General features: G+C 44.6%; 1 protein-coding gene across 1 annotated transcript; it reads left to right on the top strand.

Moving 5' to 3' along the window:
- Positions 1-5,537: 5,537 nt before the first annotated feature.
- On the top strand, positions 5,538-6,476 carry LOC119565272 (olfactory receptor 52B2-like). Its single transcript, XM_037889771.1, has one exon. The coding sequence runs from the start codon at positions 5,538-5,540 to the stop codon at positions 6,474-6,476; it is 939 nt and encodes a 312-aa protein (XP_037745699.1).
- The last annotated feature ends 11,998 nt before the right edge of the window (positions 6,477-18,474 follow it).

Genomic DNA, 18,474 nt, shown 5'->3' with positions numbered 1-18,474 from the left:
GCTTTCTCTGTAGCCTGACCAGGAAATCTGTAATTTCCGCGCTCAGAACCAAAAGTTAAACAGTTTAAAGGGAGAAATTTTGGCCCATTGAGATGACCCTATATTCACGTGTAGGGACTTAAATAAATGGTCTGATTTACAACAGCTGTGATCCTCCAGTGACTTTAACTGGAGGTGTCCTGTGACCTCTAAGGACTGGTGAGCTCATTTGGATGAAAGAAGAACTGACAGGAGAGTTGCTCAAATATTAAACCCACTGGCTTAGAGGTTCAGAACAATTAGAAGAACAATTCTTTTTGTGCGGGGGGAGAGGGGTCTGCTCTCTCTGTACCCCTGTATCTCTGGTTCTGGAGAGGAAGAGAAGAATCAAAAGGCAGTAAAGAGAAAAGCATGTTTCTGGCTCAGAGGAAACCTGGCGGGGTTGAAAATGTCACCGGGGGAGACCCAGGTCTGTGTGTGCGTATGGGGGGACGAGGACGTGCAATATCCAGATCACAGTGGCACTGTAGCAGATTGTCTCTGACACCACCCCACATCTGGACCATCCTTCCTCCTGTTAGGAACCACACTACTGCTTCATAGTAACATCATCAATTGCTAACATGGAAAAGCAGCCTCAGGAAGGGGTGTCCGCGTTTCTAACGGGCTGCAGTACGTTAATGCTTTGTGTCATTTTGAAGAGGAGTGGCTCACACTGGCTCCTTTTAATCTTCCTGTCCTCTTTCCCTACCGCCAGGTCTGCCCCATTGTCCTTCCCTGCACAGGCTGAGCTGCTGGTGGGGTTTCCTTTGTCTCCCAGAAAGGCAGTCCAGGCTGATCTCCCCCTTTTCCGCAGTGCAGGCCGACGCTGAGTTTAACCTTCGTCTGAGGAGCTCTTTCTGTGAGCTGTCATTGTAGGGTCTGGCACCTGGTTTTGGTCTTGGGTAAGGGGTAGAACAGTGTGACAGGGCTGAAAGTTGTGGAGTGGGGAACCTACATGAACAAGTGGCCAGCACTGGGGGTTCTGGGGATGGAGCGGGGGGTACATGGGCAGGCGGGGAGCACTGAGGGTTATGGGGCAAGGAGCAGGGTTTACATCAACAGGCAGGCTGCACTGGAGTTTGTGAGGGCATGGCGGGACCTTTCTTTGTCCGGAGTGTATTTTGGGGTGGGTGTCAGAGTCTCTTTCTCTTGCCAAACCACAGAACTGCAGTCCAGGTGTCACAAAGATTACTCAGCTTGCTTCCCAATTGCTGTTGTTGAATGTTAATTACGTAACTTCAATTGATCTTCCTACTGGTGAAGTGACTGATCTTTGCTCTTCAGCTGGATCAATCTCCCATCAGACTCTGACCCTCCCCCCCGTCTGTATCTTCTTCCCCAGCTCCAATTCCAACTGCGCCGATTCCAACAGGACGCTGGTCACTAGTGTCTTCTCCGTGCTCCCCAGACCTCCCTGGCTCCCACCACCTCTGAGCTGCCCCACGCTCCCCACAACTCCTCCCCCGCTGTGGGTGAGGGGCCTCTAATCACACCTGTAGAGCTTCTCTTGTTACACCCATACTCACTGCAGGGTGCTTCAAAAACTGCTACACGGGAACAACTGGCAATTTGAGAAGTATCCACGTTACATAATGAGAGCGGAAACTATGGGAAATGTGAGGGCCTAGATCAATGCAGCTGTCATGTGCAGGAGCCCCTGAAGGCTGACTGAAAAAGTGCGCCACTTGGACAGAGACAGTAAAGAAAGGATGCTCTGGGACCATTTGCCAGCCACTCCTCTTAGTCATTAATAGCAAGGGTTGTACATTTATTCCTCAGTGCAGAGATTTCGTGGCTCAAGTCATAATTATAATAATTATAATTAAATATAATAAAAAACATAATCAACTCACCTAAAATATTCATCCATGCAGTGCCTCATGGGATCCCACAGCCTCATCAAATATTCAACCAACGTAACACTTCCAAGGCGTTGCAGTCTAATGACCATTTGTCTGTATGGGGCTAAATTCAGCATGGTCACAAATAGAAAAAAATGCCTTCAGTAATTTCAGGCACTAACTTTCAGGCAAAATACCTCCAGCTGACTCATGGGGACATGCTCATAGATTCCAAGGTGAGATGGGACTATTGCACTCTTCTTGCCTGTATAACACAGGCCTGAGAATTTCCCAGAAGAGAAGAGATCCCAGAAGTCACCTACTACAGGACAGTCTTAACAAAGAAAATAACAGAACGCCACTAGCCGTCACCTTCAGCCCCCAACTAAAACCCCTCCAACGCATTATTAAGGATCTACAACCTATCCTGAAGGATGACCCAACACTCTCACAGATCTTGGGAGACAGGCCAGTCCTTGCCTACAGACAGCCCCCTAACCTGAAGCAAATACTCTCCAGCAACCACACACCACATAACAGAACCACTCACCCAGGAACCTATCCTTGCAACAAAGCCTGTTGCCAACTGTGCCCACATATCTATTCAGGGGACACCATCACAGGGCCTAATAACATCAGCCACAGTATCAGAGGCTCGTTCACCTGCACATCCACCAATGTGATATATGCCATCATGTGCCAGCAATGCCCCTCTGCCATGTACATTGGTCAAACTGGACAGTCTCTATGTAAAAGAATAAATGGACACAAATCAGATGTCAAGAATTATAACATTCATAAACCAGTTGGAGAACACTTCAATCTCTCTGCTCACGCGATTACAGAGATGAAAGTTGCGATATTACAACAAAAACAAATTCAAAACCAGACTCCAGCGAGAGACTGCTGAATTGGAATTCATTAGCAAATTGGATACAATTAACTTAGGCTTGAATAGAGACTGGGAGTGACTAAGTCATTATGCAAGGTAACCTATTTCCCCTTGTTTTTTCCTCCCCCCGCCACCCCCCAGACGTTCTTGTTAAATCCTGGATTTGTGCTGGAAATGGCCCACCTTGATTATCATACACATTGTAAGGAGAGTGGTCACTTTAGATAAGCTATTACCAGCAGGAGAGTGGGGTGGGGGGAGAGAAAACCCTTTGTAGTGGTAAACACCCATTTTTTCATGCTTTGTGTGTATAAAAAGATCTTCTATACTTTCCACAGTATGCATCCGATGAAGTGAGCTGTAGCTCACGAAAGCTTATGTTCAAATAAATTGGTTAGTCTCTAAGGTGCCACAAGTACTCCTTTTCTTTTTGCGAATACAGACTAACACAGCTGTTACTCTGAAAAGGGTCACACTAGGAGCTCATGTTTATCTATTTATCCCTTCTCACCCCAAAATATTCTTCAAAATCATTTTGTTTCCCACGATAGTCCTCCGTCGCGTTAGCGTTGCCTACATTCCTATATATCGACATAGCTATATTAGAACATGCATTGTTTGCTTCGACCCAGTTCACAAAACAATCCAGATTGCTCTGAAACACTGAACTGTCTGCTTCATTATTTACCATCCCCCAATTTCTCTTTCATTGTCAAATCTCATCAATATTCAGGCATGAGAAGGATAAGCAGATGAAAGTCTCTGCTTACACTTGTCAGTTAACACCTGCAACTTATGTCTCAGGCAAAGCTGGATGCCTGCAAGAAAGTCTCTCACCAAAAGAAACAAGGAAAGTAAGAGAGGTGCTGCCTTTAGCCCTAAATACCAAGACCTTTGTGCCCTTCATGCCCATTCTGTTAAGCACAAGGTCATAGCCCAGCATGATAAAATAATGTCTTTCCATGGTGGAGACTTGGCTCCTCTCCAACATAGACATGGCCTTGTGAATCAGACCTATGGTCAATCAAGTTGAATTTCTTCTCTCCAACAGTGACAGCCCCAAATCTGCAGTAGTAGGTGGATGGGGTGGAATGACTTGACCATCAAGAGTCTGTGACCCTACTGCCTAACAACTAAAGTTCCGCGTGTGCTCTTTTTTGGATAGGCTTTAGAAAATACTTATTTAGCTCTCACTATTGCCACTGGAAAGTCTCACTATCCATGGAAATGTCCAAACTCTTCCTTATTCTTGCTTATCTCATGGCCTCAACTACTTCTTCAGGTAAGGCGTTCCTCAGTCTATTTAGGCACTGTCATAAATATAAAGGGAAGGGTAAACCCCTTCAAAATCCCTCCTGGCCAGAGGAAAAATCCTCTCACCTGTAAAGGGTTAAGAAGCTAAAGGTAACCTCGCTGGCACCTGACCAAAATGACCAATGAGGAGACAAGATACTTTCAAACGCTGGGAGGAGGGAGAGAAACAAAGGGTCTGTGTCTGTCTGTATGATGCTTTTGCCGGAGACAGAACAGGAATGGAGTCTTAGAACTTAGTAAGTAATCTAGCTAGGTATGCGTTAGATTATGATTTCTTTAAATGGCTGAGAAAATAGTTGTGCTGAATAGAATGACTATTCCTGTCTGTGTGTCTTTTGTGTAACTTAAGGTTTTGCCTAGAGGGATTCTCTATGTTTTGAATCTAATTACCCTGTAAGGTATCTACCATCCTGATTTTACAGAGGTGATTCTTTTCTTTTTACTTCTATTAAAAGTCTTCTTGTAAGAAAACTGAATGCTTTTTCATTGTTCTAAGATCCAAGGGTTTGGGTCTGTGGTCACCTATGCAAATTGGTGAGGGTTTTTACCAAACCTTGCCCAGGAAGTGGGATGCAAGGGTTGGGAGGATTTTGGGGGGAAAGACTTGTCCAAACTACATTTCCCAGTAAACCCAGATAAAGTTTGGTGGTGGCAGTGGAAATCCAAGGGTAAAATAATTTTGTACCTTGGGGAAGTTTTAAGCTAAGCTGGTAAAAGTAAGCTTAGGAGGTTTTCATGCAGGTCCCCACATCTGTACCCTAGAGTTCAGAGTGGGGAAGGAACCTTGACAGGCACTGAGTGAAGAAAGCATTCTTTATTCATCTATTGTGGTTTTTCCACATTTCAGTTGAACTGAATGTCCACTAGATCTTGTTTTATGAGACAGGGAGACACATTCTTGATCGGCTCTCTACCAGTCAATATTTTATAGACTTTTCTCATGTCCCCTCTTATTCATGTCATTTGTAAGGCAAGAATCCAAGTCTTTACCACCTCTCTCCGTATGACATTTTCCCCTGTCCCTTGGGCATTCTCGTTGCCCTTCCCAGAACCCCCACTATTCCTGCAATATACTGTGTGAGAAGGGTGCACAGTAGGAGTCCAGAGGAGGGTAAAACATTGACTGACTGATCTCATTGCATTATATTTTCTGTATGATTTCCCATCCCACTCCTCCTGGATTTCAGTGTTTTGCTGAGTTTCTGTCCATGCTTGCACTGAGAGCAGGGTTTCACATGGTTTTGTTTCCTCCATTTGAGGACTTCTCTACACTTGACTATAATCAAAATAATCATGTATCAACTATAAATGTTCTCACCTCACTTCTCAACCCCCTTTCTTGATTATTAATAACTATCAAATATTTACCCAACTATTTGTTATAAAGTGTGTAACCCCCCTCTCTCTTTTCCTCTGTCTTCACAGGCACCTTGAACATTTCTGAGCCCGATTGAAAAATTGAGAACTTCATGACAGCTTTCAACCTCACCCCCTCTGACCCTTCAACATTTATCTTAATGGGCATCCCTGGCCTGGAAGATACTCATATGTGGATTTCCATCCCATTCACAATGATCTACATTACCGGCCTTTTGGAAAATTTCATGCTTCTATTTGTTGTAAGCAAAGAGCAGACCCTACACAAGCCAATGTACCTACTGCTCTGCATGCTGGCACTCACAGATATCACCACGTCTACCTCTGTTGTGCCAAAAGCACTGTGCATATTTTGGTTCGATCTGAAAACCATTACTGTGCGTGGCTGCCTCACCCAGTCATTCTTCCTTCCCTTGGTTGCTGTTATGCACTCAAACATACTCGTGACAATGGCCTTTGATCGCTATGTTGCCATATGTAACCCTCTGAGATATACCATCATCCTCACCAAAGGACGAGTAGCTATGCTAGGGCTTCTAGGTTTGATCAAATCTGTTCTCTTCGTCCTGCCTCTGCCCTTGCTCCTGACCAGGCTGCCATTCTGTGCAAACCACATTATTCCCCACACACACTGTGAACCTATAGCTGTGGCAAAGATATCGTGTGGGGACATCAGAGTGAACAGCATGTATGGCTTGGTGATACTCTTTCTAATCATCGGGTTAGACCCGATGCTTATTGCCCTGTCCTATGGTCTGATCATCAGGGCCGTCCTCAGAATCTCCTCCAATGAAGTCCACCAAAAAGCACTCAACACCTGCACAGCCCACATCTGTGTGATACTGATATACTATACTCCTGGCTTCTTCTCCAGTCTGGCACACCATTTTGGTCAGGGCATCGCTCCCCACGTTCACATCATCTTGGGTGACCTCTATCTCCTCATCCCTCCCATGCTCAACCCTATCATTTATGGGATCAAAACCAAAGAGCTTCGTGACAAATTGTGCAAATACACCTGCAGATGGTGATCACCTGAGACACTGATGTTAGGCCTTGTGACAAGAAGGGAAAGGCTATCTCCTCCTTAATCAAGGGTGCTGTGTCCCAGTTTGGCTGAGCTCAGCATTGTGGAAGTTCAGTCTGAGAAGTTCCTCACACCTAGTGTCTTATCACTCCATCACCAAGCACGGCTCTCTCCATTTTGAGTTCCCTCTCTCTGACCATTTCCTGCCCTCTTTCATTGTCACCCATCAGCCCCCAACCCCCACACACTCTCTCACTTAGCCTTTCCATGGCTCTGACACTATCAGGTTGTGAGGGGTTAGATCACAGAAACCCCTTTGGAAATTGCCACCTGATGTGTTGAGACTACCCCTGAGCCCGTTTCCCCCGGCAGCTTGGGACTCCAGTACCCTGCCTTATTTGAGCCAGACATGCTGGCCTGTTGCAAACACAGACCCAGGTCTGAACAACGTCCCCCAAAAGCTGCAGACTTAACTGAAAACAGCTTAAGAAGAGCTCCTGTCTCCAACACTCAGATGCCCAGCTCCCAATGGGGTCCAAACCCTAAATACATCTTTTTTACCCAGTATAAAGCTTATACAGGGTAAACTCATAAATTGTTCACCCTCTATAACATTGATAGAGAGATATGCAAGGCTATTTCCTCCCCCTTCCCCCCTGCCCCCAGTATTAATACACACTCTGGGTTAATTAACAAATAAAAAGTGATTTTATTAAATACAAAAAGTAGGATTTAAGTGATTCCAAGTAGTAACAGACAGAATATAGTAAATTACCAAACAAAATAAAATAAAAGACAAGTTTATGCCTGATACAGTAAGAAAGTGATTAAAGATGAAACCTCACCCTCAGAGATGTTCCAGTAGGCTTCTTTTACAGACTGTGCTCCTTGTAGTCTGGGTCCAGCAATCACTCACACCCCGTGGTTACTGTTCTTTGTTCCAGTTTCTTTCAGGTATCCTTTGGGGGTGGAGAGGCTATTTCTTGAGCCAGCTGAAGACAAAGTGGACGGATCTCCCAGGGGTATAAATAGATTTTCTCTTGTCTCTTGTGGACACCCCTCCCTCCTCCTGTGTAGAATCCCAGCTCCAAGATGGAGTTTTGGAGTCACATGTGCAAGTCACATGTCCATGAATGACTCAGAACTTATAGGTAGCAGGCATGGTTCACATGCTACCTTGAATGTCCTTAGGTAGACTTTTTTATATGGATTGGAGCCTTCCAGGATCTATTGTCCATTAAGTGTTTCCTCATAGGGCACTTAACTTGAAAATTCCTTTCTATAGGAGCTACCAAATGCCTTACTAAGGCTACTTAAAATCAAACAAGTACACAGCCAATATTCAAAACTTCAAATACAAAAACGATATATGCGTACAAATAGGCTGAATAGATTCAGTAGACCATAACCTTTGCATATGTTACATGACATATGTAGCATCAGAGATATTTCATTTCATTATCTGGCCAAATTACACACATCTACACACTGCGTTGGTGCATGAATGGATCTGTGGAACTCATTGTTGTGAACAATTGAAGCAGTGCTTACTACCTGATTCCATACCAAGACATTACGCTGGTTTAGGACAATACCCCATTCCAATTTGGATATTCAATGGACTCATGATATTAACAAAAACCTGCAAAACCTGCAGGCGCAGCTTGATGGAGCAGCCAACAATTGAACACATTTACAATATATTCCCCAGAATGGTGTTAAAAGAATCTTAACCCTGTCCAAAGACGAGAAGCAGTGCTTCGGGTGGTGGCCCAGATGACGGACAACATTACAATGGCCAGGGCTCAAAGTGTAAGTGTGGATTATTATGGCTATTGGCCTATTATTACGTATACTAATTCTGCAATGTGTACTGCTGTGGTTAAGGAGGGCACAGATCCATAAAGCACAACTGCTAATTGTAACCCATAAAGTGATGTAGGCCCTCCACCACAGTCTAGCAGATTACCGGGACCCAACCTTCTCAGGCCCATTGCTACGGGAAGTCTGGGACTCAAATTGGAATCCTTGCAGTATGCCCGTAGGGGGGACAGTGCAGAACCGCATACTGTATAGGGGACAGTGGGGCAAATGGAGCATGGACACATTCCACCTCGAGCAGGAAATGCGCCACCATGTGGCCTATGCCTTTCCCGGGACAGGAGGGTCCCAGAAGAAAAGAGAAACAAAAATCAGGTGGAGTGTTAGAAGTGTTTGTGACAATGTAAGACTCATGCTTGTAACATAAATAAGCATCACATTGCCTGCACTTGGGACTTCTGGTCTTCTGCTCTCTCTGTGTGACAAGAATCAGGTGAAAGGGTGAAGGAAAAGCCCTCTGACACCGGACGTCTGCTGTTTGTACTTGGGTGGCTTAGGTAAGCCTGCAGGTAGCTCAGTTTGGGTGTCAGAGTAACAGCCGTGTTAGTCTGTATTCGCAAAAAGAAAAGGAGAACTTGCGGCACCTTAGAGACTAACCAATTTATTTGAGCATAAGCTTTCGTGAGCTACAGCTCACTTCATCAGATGCATACTGTGGAAAGTATAGAAGATCTTATTATATACACACAAAAAGCATGAAAAAATACCTCCTCCGACCCCACTCTCCTGCTGGTAATAGCTTATCTAAAATGATCACTCTCCTTACAATGTGTATGATAGTGGCACCATCTGCTGTCGTTTTGGGAGATAGAGCATGAATCACCAGCAAAACAGTGTGAACAAGGGCCAGCACTGCTGGGTTATTAGAGGGGTGCAGCAATTCCCATGGCTCCCACTGCACCCCGGGGGTGACAACTCATACCGTTCGGAGCCCAAATTAGGCCCCCAGGCACCTGTGACAGGAGCATGGGGGAGGGACTGCAGACCAAAAAAAAGATCCAGATATAGCAGTAATTTGATTCCTTGGCCACTGTGTTCTCGCCCCAACAGGGCAGAACTAATTAAAATACCACCACACTCAAATGGCCCCAGGGCAAAACATCAGGCAAAGGCTGTGGCTGTATCTCCCATAAAATGTGGCATACCTTCTGAGATGAACTCGAGGTCATTTTGTCCCTGGGAGTGGTGAAGGAATCACAGAGTGAGTGGATTCAGAGTAGCAGCCGTGTTAGTCTGTATCCGCAAAAAGAAAAGGAGGACTTGTGGCACCTTAGAGACTAACAAATTTATCTGAGCGTAAGCTTCTGTGAGGTACAGCTCACTTCATCGGACGCATCCGAAAGCTTATGCTCAAATAAATTTGTTAGTCTCTAGAGTGAGTGGAGAAATCCCATGGTACCAATTTTGCTGCTGGATAGGAAAAAAAAAACATTTCTACATTGATTTTGGAAGCATCAACACAGTATTGAACTTTCATGCTTATCGATCCAGAGACTAGAAGATCGATTAGAACAGTTCAGAGATGATAGATAGATATCCTCTTTAGACTGCACAAGGGGATACTGGGAAGCACCTTTGATCTCAGAATCCTGAGAGAAGAAAGCCTTTTCCATGCCCTTTGGATTGCATCAATTCAAGATCCTGTCATTTGGCCTCTACAGGGTGGCAAAGAATTTCAGGGGCTAATGGACTGGATATTACAACTGTCTGGGCGATATAAAGTGGTACGCTGCAATGATCAATTGAAAACAGGCTTTGGTCCTGTATCTTTTGGCAGCATTCCCACACATAGTGAAGGTGGCAGGACATTAAAGAGCCACAGACATTGCTAGGCTGAAATGTCTGCAAGACTCAGTTTGCCCTGACCATCTGAGCCCCTGTTATCCGCAAATTCTTTCTTCACTCCCAGAGGAAGCTCTCAGGCTGAAATTCTCCCAGGTCTATTTTTTTACCCTTCCCCCTGCTCATGGAGCTGAGGGAATTGTTTGGGAGTCCTGGCCAATCTGAGCATCTGCAGGGATGGTTCAGGGAAATGATAAATGATTATTTGGGAGTCCTGGCCAATCAAGGCGTCTGCAGGGACCGTACAGGGAAATGATAAAGGTCACTGCCCAGCACGCTGAGTGTCAGAGATGTGAGATTCATACACTGATTCTCAGGGCTCTGCCTTCCTATCGCTGTCCGTTTATTTCCTCTCTCTGCTGAGCTGGATTTTGGTGAGTTGCCTGTTTCTGCATTAGAGTTCGCGGTAAGGGCTCAGGAAGCGTTTCAGCGTTCAAGTCAAGAACCATCTGGTCAGCAGTTCAGCAGGACAGAGACTTGCACTCTTTAGTATTGTCAGTAACACCAAGGGATTTACATGGGAAAATTGGAACTACAAATGTTTTGGAAATAGTTTAGAAAAATATTTGTTTTTAAGATCAGTTCCTTGTTACTGTGTCTTTATATCTGTTTGAGTACCTTTCTTTTTTGGGGTGCTGTAGTTTTTTCTTTGATTTGCTCAAGTTTTCCAATTCAGCAACTTTACTACCCTATTAGGAAGTGCAGCCAAAGCCTCTGCAGTGGTTATCTCTGTTACCAGAGGCTTAATCACAGGAATTGGTCACACACTGGCCAGATTCTGCTCTCACATTCTGCCTTCAGTGGGTCACTCCAAATTGACACTGGCCTCCCTAAAAGCAAAATCAGTGCCCACGTGTTTTGGAATCCACATCTCTCATACCGGGTCTCAGAATGCTACATAAACTGGGGTGGGAGGGGGGTCCTTCAGACTCTTTCAGCACCCTAACAGAATAGCGCTCTCTGTAGCAGGACGAGTGTCTTTAATTTCCTCAGCTCAGAGCTGAAAGATAAACAGGGGAAAGGGTGAAATTTTGGCCTGTTGACATGACGCTACATTCACATGTAGGGACTTAAATAAATGGTCTGATTTACAACAACTGTGATCCTCCAGTGACTTCAACTGGAGGTGTCCTGTGGCCTCTATGGATGGTTTGCTCGTTTGGACCAAAGAAGAACTGACAGGAGAGTTGCTCAAATCTCAAACCCACAGGGTTAGAGGTTCAGAACAACTAGAAGAACAATTCTTTTTGTGCGGGGGAGAGGGGTCTGCTTTCTCTGTACCCCTGCATCTCTGGTTCTGGAGAAGATGAGAAGAACCAAAAGGCAGTAAAGAGAAAAGCATGTTTCTGGCTCAGAGGAAACCTGGCGGGGTTGAAAATCTCACCGGGGGAGACCCAGGTCCCTGGGTGGAGAGAGAAACCAAGCAGCTACAACATCTCCTGTAAATATACCTGGAATAATCCATCTAAACCACAGAAATTGTAAGTAGGCAAGGAAATGCTTTAGGTTATCTTTTCTTTTATCATTAGCCTGTAAAGTTACCTTCCATCCTGATTTTGGAATTGTGATTCTTTTACTCTTTTCTTTATAATAAAGTTCTTCTTTGAAGAACCTGATTGATCTAATGTGTCCTGAAGACAAAGGGTCTGCTTTGTACTCACATTGCTAAGGCAATTCATTGGTATGTTATTCTCAAGCCTCCCCAGGCAAGGGGGTGAAGGGCCGTGGGAGATATTTTGGGGGAAGGGGGATTCCAAGTGACCCGTCCCTGAATTTTTGCTTAAATCACTTGGTGGTGGTAGAAATACCATCTAAGGCTGAGGAAAGGAATTTGTGCCTTGGGGAAGTTTTAACCAAAGCTGGTAGAATATAAGCTTAGAGGGCCTTTCATGTACCCCAGAATTTAGATGTGTGTGTGTGGGGGGAACCCTGACAGAGTCCCTGAACATTTTGGCTAAAACCAGCTCTTTATTAATTTCCTTGCGTGAGCCCTGGTTCTTGCATTAAGTGAAGGAGTAAAGAAGACTTCTGAATACACTTTCTCCATACCATTCACAATACATAAGATGTCTATCACATCCTGTCTTTGTCCAAGCTGAAAAGTCACAGTCTTTTAAATCTCTCCTCAGATGGAAACTGTTCTATACCCCTAATCTTTTCTGTTGCCCTTCTCTGTACCTTTTCCATTTCAAATATATCTTTTTTGAGATGAGGAGACCAGAACGGCATTCAGTATTCACCATGTGGGATTTACATAGTGGCATTATTGTCTGTTCTGTCTTCTTATCTCTCACTGTCCTCGTGGTTCCCAGCATTCTATTAGCTTTTCTGATTGCTGTGGTATATTGAGCAGATGTTTTCAGAGAACAATCTACGATGACCCCCAGATCTCCTTCTTGAGTGTTAAGACCTGATTTAGACCCCATCATTTGGTATGTATATTTGGAATCATGTTTTCTACTGTGGTTTACTGCTATCATTTGAATCTTTTAAAAACCTAGCAGGGGATCCTCCTTAGACCCTCAATGTGACACTGAACATCATATTCTTTATAGTTGTATGATTATGAACCTAAGAACATAAGAATGGCCATACTGGGTCATACCGAAGATCCATATAGCCCTGTATCCTGTCTTCTGACAGTAGCCAGTGCCAGGTTCTCCAGAGGGAATGAACAGAACAGGTAATCAGCAAGTGACCCATTCCCTGTCACTCATTGCCAGCTTCTGGCAAACAGAATTTTTGAATTCCTCCATGAATGTATCTGGTTCCTTTTTGAACCCTGTTATGGTCTTGGCCTTCACAACATTCTCTGGCAAGGAGTTCCACAGGTTGACAGGGCACTTGGTGAGGAAATACTTCCTTTTATTTCTTTTAAACCTTCTGCCTATTCATTTCATTGGGTGACCCCTAGTTCTTGTGTTATGGGAAGTAGTAAACAACACTTCCTTATCTACTTTCTCTACACCAGTCATGATTTTATAGACCTCAATCATATCTCCCCTTAGCCATCTCTTTTCCAAGCGGAAGAGCCCTAGTCTTATTAATCTCTCTTCTATTTTACAAGTTAGGACTTGTCAGGTGTCATCTGAAAAGTTAGGATTTGCTGAAAATGATTATCCTGTTTGAGTGAATGTGTCATTTTTGTATATGATGTGATGAATATTCACTATGTGCCTGTATTTCAAATGTAGTTACTTCTCAGTGACACCCATTAAGCAAAATGATTCCAGTCTAGAAAGCTGATGGTGAAGAACTATTCAGGGTAATTCACCATTAGGGGAAACAATTAGACATCGGAAAGCTTATCTCTCACCTGGTGAGTCTTCCTGAGAATACTCCAAACAGTCTTTGGACCGAGGAGCACATGCAAGGGCATGTGACCGAACCACATGACACTGACACTGACATTTTGGGTACCTGTATTTATCCACAAAGTGAGCAGGGAACTCTTTGGAATGAAGGATTCCTGCCATATGTTTAATCTATATAAGGTGGGGTGTGGCTGCATCTAGTTGTCTCACTCCTCACACAAGAGAACTGGAAACATCTGAGGAACAAAGACGGAACTGGGGGAAGTGCTGATCCCAGGCCAAAAAGGATTTCTGACCTGTGAATGGGAACCTCCTGGAGTGCTTCTTGTATCACCAGCCAGGGTGAGAAATTGTTGATTCATAGTCAATCTATCTAATACCTCAGGCTTAGTTTCAGTTTTCTTTATTTGCTATGTAACCTGCTTTGATCTCTTTGCTATCACTTATAAACATTTCAAATATATATTTCCGTAGTTAAATTTCTTTTGTGATTTATCTAAACCACTCTGCCTATCTGCAAAGTTTCTGGGGAAAATCTCAGCTTTTTTAACACAGGCTGTAGAATAGCCTTTCCACATCAAGGGGAGGGCGAAATCTACCAATGAGCCGACAATGTAGACCCCTCCAGAATGCATAGTATTATGGGTTTATACTCCGTAGGCAGTGTGAACTTGGGGAGCATGGAAATTGGCTGATGTCCTCCATTTGTACTTGGGTTCCTTAGGTTAGCTCTCCGGTAGCTCCATTTGGGTGTGTATCGCCATCTACTGTTGTGTTGGGTGAAAACAAGACCTGGAGAGACACAATCACCAGCAAAGCAGTGTGAAAAAGGGCCAGCCCACCTGGGTGGTTAGAGGGGTGCATCAGTTCCCATGGCTCCCATACTGAACCCCAGGGTGACAACTAGTCACACTCATACCCTCCAGAGCCCAAATTAGTTCTCCTGGCCCCTGTGACTCAAGCATGTTGGAGGGACTGCAGCCTAAACAAAAAATCCACATGTTGCAGTTATTTGATTCCTTTACCACAATGTTCTCACCCCAGCAGGGCACACCCACCTAAAATACCACCATTCTGAAATGGCTGCTGGACATCAGATCAGGGAAACTCCATAGCTGTTCCCTCATAAAATGTGGGATACCATGTGTGATGAACTCCAGGTCATTTTGGCCGGGGGACTGGTGAAGGAATCACACAGTGAGTGGAGAAGCCCCTTTGTGTTAGTTCTAACCCAGGATAGCATAACCTGTTTCTGCATCGATTTCTGAATGATCAACACAGTATTGAAATTTGATGCTTATCCGATGCAGAGAGTAGAGCTATTTGAAGAGTTGGGACCTGCCAAATCTATATCCACTTTAGATCTCACATAGGGATATTGGCAAGTATCTTTTATGCCAGATTCCTCGGTGAAGAAAGCCTTTTCCACCCAGTGGACTTGCTTCGGTTCATGATTAAGGCATTTGGCCTCCACAGTGTGGCGATGAATTTCAGAGGCTGATGGACTGGATAGTCCAACTTCATGGGGGATATGCAGTGGAACATCTCTCTAATTAATTGAAAATTATATTTGGTACCATGTCTTGTGGCAGCATTCCCACCCATAGTGCGGATGGCAGTATATTACATGCCAGAAAAAAAAGCCTCCATCAATTGCTAGGCTGAACAGTCTGCACGACTCTGCTTGCCCTGTTAATCTGAGCCCTTGGTATCAGCGAATTATTTCTTCACTCTCAAGGGAAACTCTCAAGCTGTAGTTCTCCAGAGTCTAGTTTCTGCTCCTCCCACTGCTCATGGAGCCAAGGAAATTGACTGGAAGTCCTGGCCAACCAGAGAGTCCACAGGGACTGTAGAGGGGAACCATAAAGCGCACTGTCCAGGATAGACAGTTTCAGACATGTTGGATTCATAGGCTGATTCTCAGGGCTCTGCGTTCCTTTCACGGTAAGGAGATTTCCAGTCTCTGCTGAGCAGTATTTTGGTGAGCTGCTTGTTTCTGCATTAAAGTTATAGTTAAGGGCACAGGAAGGATTTCAGGGTTGAAGTCAAGAACCATCTGGGTAGGAATTCACCAGCTCAAGGAACTTGAAGTGTTTATATTGTCAGAAACACCAAGGATTTTCCTAGTGAACTTGGAACTACAAATGTTTTGGAAATAGTTTAGGTAAACATTTGTTTTTAAGAGCAGTTCTTTGTCTCGTTCTGTCTCCTTCTGTCTGTCTTAGTAGTTTCCTTTTTGGGGGGTTGTGTGGTTTTTCCTCTCATTCGTTCAACTCTTCCAATTCAGCAACTTGACTGCACTATTAGGAAGTGCAGCCAAACCTCTGCAGTGGGTATCTGTGTTACCAGAAGATTTACAACAAGAATGGGTGACACACTGGCCAGATTCTCCTCTTACATTCTGCTTTCAGTAGCTCACTCCAGATTGACGCTGGTCTCCCTGAGAGCTAAGTAAGAACCCATGTATTTTGCAAGCCCCATCTTTCACGTCTGGTCTCAGAACGTCACATGAACTGGGGGTTCCTTCAGACTCGTACAGCACCCTAATAGAATAGTGGTTTCTGTAGCAGGACCCGACGCTCTGATTTTCACAGCTCGAAGCTGAATTTTAAACTCTTCCCATTGAGTTCAAGGGAAAAACTCCTAACATGGTCCGGATTTCACCTTAAATCCACATGTAGGGACTTAAATAAAGGACCTGATTTACACCAGCCATGAGAGTCCAGTGATTTCAACTGGAGTCATCCTGTCGCCTCTAAGGACGAGCTCTTTTGGACCAAAGAAGAACTGGCAGGAGAGTTGCTGAAATCTCAGACTCACAGGCTTAAAGGTTGAAAACAATTAGGATTATAATATTTTGGTCTGGGGGAAGAGGGGTCGGCTCCCTCTCTGCGCCAACACTTCTGGGTCTGGAGAGGATGAGAAGCACCGAAAAAGCGGTGAAAATTAAAGCATGTTTCTGTCTTAGAGGCAGTGTTGGAAATATCATTGGGATAACTCAAGGAATGCACAGTGCGTGTGTGTGTGTGTGTGTGTGTGTGCGCGCACATGCAGATGCACACACGGGGGGGAGAGGGATGGGAGAGTGACACGCAGCATCCTGCTCTCAATGCACGGAGTTCTGAAACTTTGTGAAATAGGGAATGGACATCTTGCCTAATGCAGAGACGGAAGAGGCTTAACGAGGCCTCCTGGGGCAGGGGGATGTGTGTATCTCAGATTGTAACATAACATGGACCACACACTTGCAGATTGATTCTGACACCTTTCCCATCCCTCCTCCGTGAGCAGCCCCACTACAATCTTGTGAAAACATCAGCATTTTTCAGCATGAAAAGCAGTCTCTGGAAGGTATGTCTGGGTTTCTAACAGGCTGCAATACATTAAAACTTTGTGTTGTTTTGAGGAAGAGTTACTCATGCTGGTTCCATTTAATCTGCACAACGTCTCTCCCTCCTGCAGGCAACTCTGGGACATGTCAGGGCCTAGATAAATACAGGTGCCATGTGCAGGAACCACTGGTAGCTGCCTGAAAGAGTAGGTCACTGCGGCACAGACGTTAAACCCAGGATGTTCTGCGAGCACTTACGAGCCAGTTCTGTTAGTCATTCGTCGGGAGGGTTGTACATACATTCTGCTGTGCAGAGATATTATGTGGTCAAATCATTATTTTTCTCACCTAAATGTTCATCCATGCAGTGCCTCACAGGACACTTAAGGCTCATGAAATACACACCTGGTGTGACATTTCCAAGGCACATGAGAATTACTCCTCATCGGGAAAAATGTAACACAGTCATGAATAGACAAAATGCCTTCAGTAAGCTCAGGCGTGAGCCTGCAGGCACAATCTTGATCATCTCAACTGTACAGAATAGGCCTGTAAAACACAGCCCTGAGAATTTCCCCGAAATTGTTGCTAGAGCAGATCTTTTAGAGAAACATCCAACCCTGATTTAAAAATGCTCAGTGATGGAGAATCCACCGAGACCCTTGGTAAATTGTTCCAATGGTTATATACTCTCACCGATAAAAAAGGTACATCTTATTTCCAGTCCCAATTTCTTAAACTTCAACTTCCAGCCAATCATGTTCCACCTGTGTATGCAAAGTTGAAAAGCCTATTATTAAATATTGCTTCCCTGTGCAGGTATGTAAAGACTGTTATCAAGTCACCCCTTAACCATCTTTGTTAAACTAAATAAATTGAGCTCTTTGAGTCTATGACTATAAGGAAGGTTTTCTAATTTTCAGTAATTCTTGTGACTCTTCTCGGAAGCTTCTTCAGTGTATCAACATCCATCTTGAATTGTGGACACCAGAACTGGACACAATTTTACAGCAGCAGTTGTGCCAGTGCCACATACAGAGGCAAAATCATGTTTTTATCTCTCATTGAGATTCCTCTTGTTACCATCCCAGGATCACATTGGCCACAGGACCACACTGGGAGATCATCATGAACAGGTCGGATTATGGATTATCTGGCTATGTGGTCTCTCTCCTCAGACTCTACGCTACTAGCACTCCTAGCTACCTTTGAGACACCACCGCCTTCCTGAGGAAACTACAATCCATCGGTGATCTTCCTGAAAACACCATCCTGGCCACTATGGATGTAAAAGCCCTCTACACCGATATTCCACACAAAGATGGACTACAAGCCATCGGGAACAGTAACCGTGAAGAGGCCATGTCACACCTGGTGGCTGAGCTTTGTGACTTTGTCCTCACCTACAACCATTTCAGATTTAGGGACAATTGATACCTTCAAGTCAGTGGCACTGCTGTGCGTACCCGCATGGCCCCACAGGATGACAACATTTTTATGGCTGACCTAGATCAAATCTTCCTCGGCTCTCATACCCTAGCACCTCTCCTCTACTTGCGGTATATTGATGACATCTTCATCATATGGACCCACAGGAAGGAGGCCCTTGAAGAATTCACCAGGATGTCAACAAT

The sequence above is a fragment of the Chelonia mydas genome, chromosome 1, assembly GCF_015237465.2.
Source record: "Chelonia mydas isolate rCheMyd1 chromosome 1, rCheMyd1.pri.v2, whole genome shotgun sequence".
NCBI classification, from domain to species: domain Eukaryota; kingdom Metazoa; phylum Chordata; order Testudines; family Cheloniidae; genus Chelonia; species Chelonia mydas.
Note: the sequence above shows the minus strand (reverse complement) of the source record. Positions and strands in the feature narration are given on the sequence as shown.

Excerpts from the sequence above, each read along its gene's own strand:
- LOC119565272 (XM_037889771.1), top strand. The coding sequence starts at position 5,538 with ATGACAGCTTTCAACCTCACCCCCTCTGACCCTTCAACATTTATCTTA.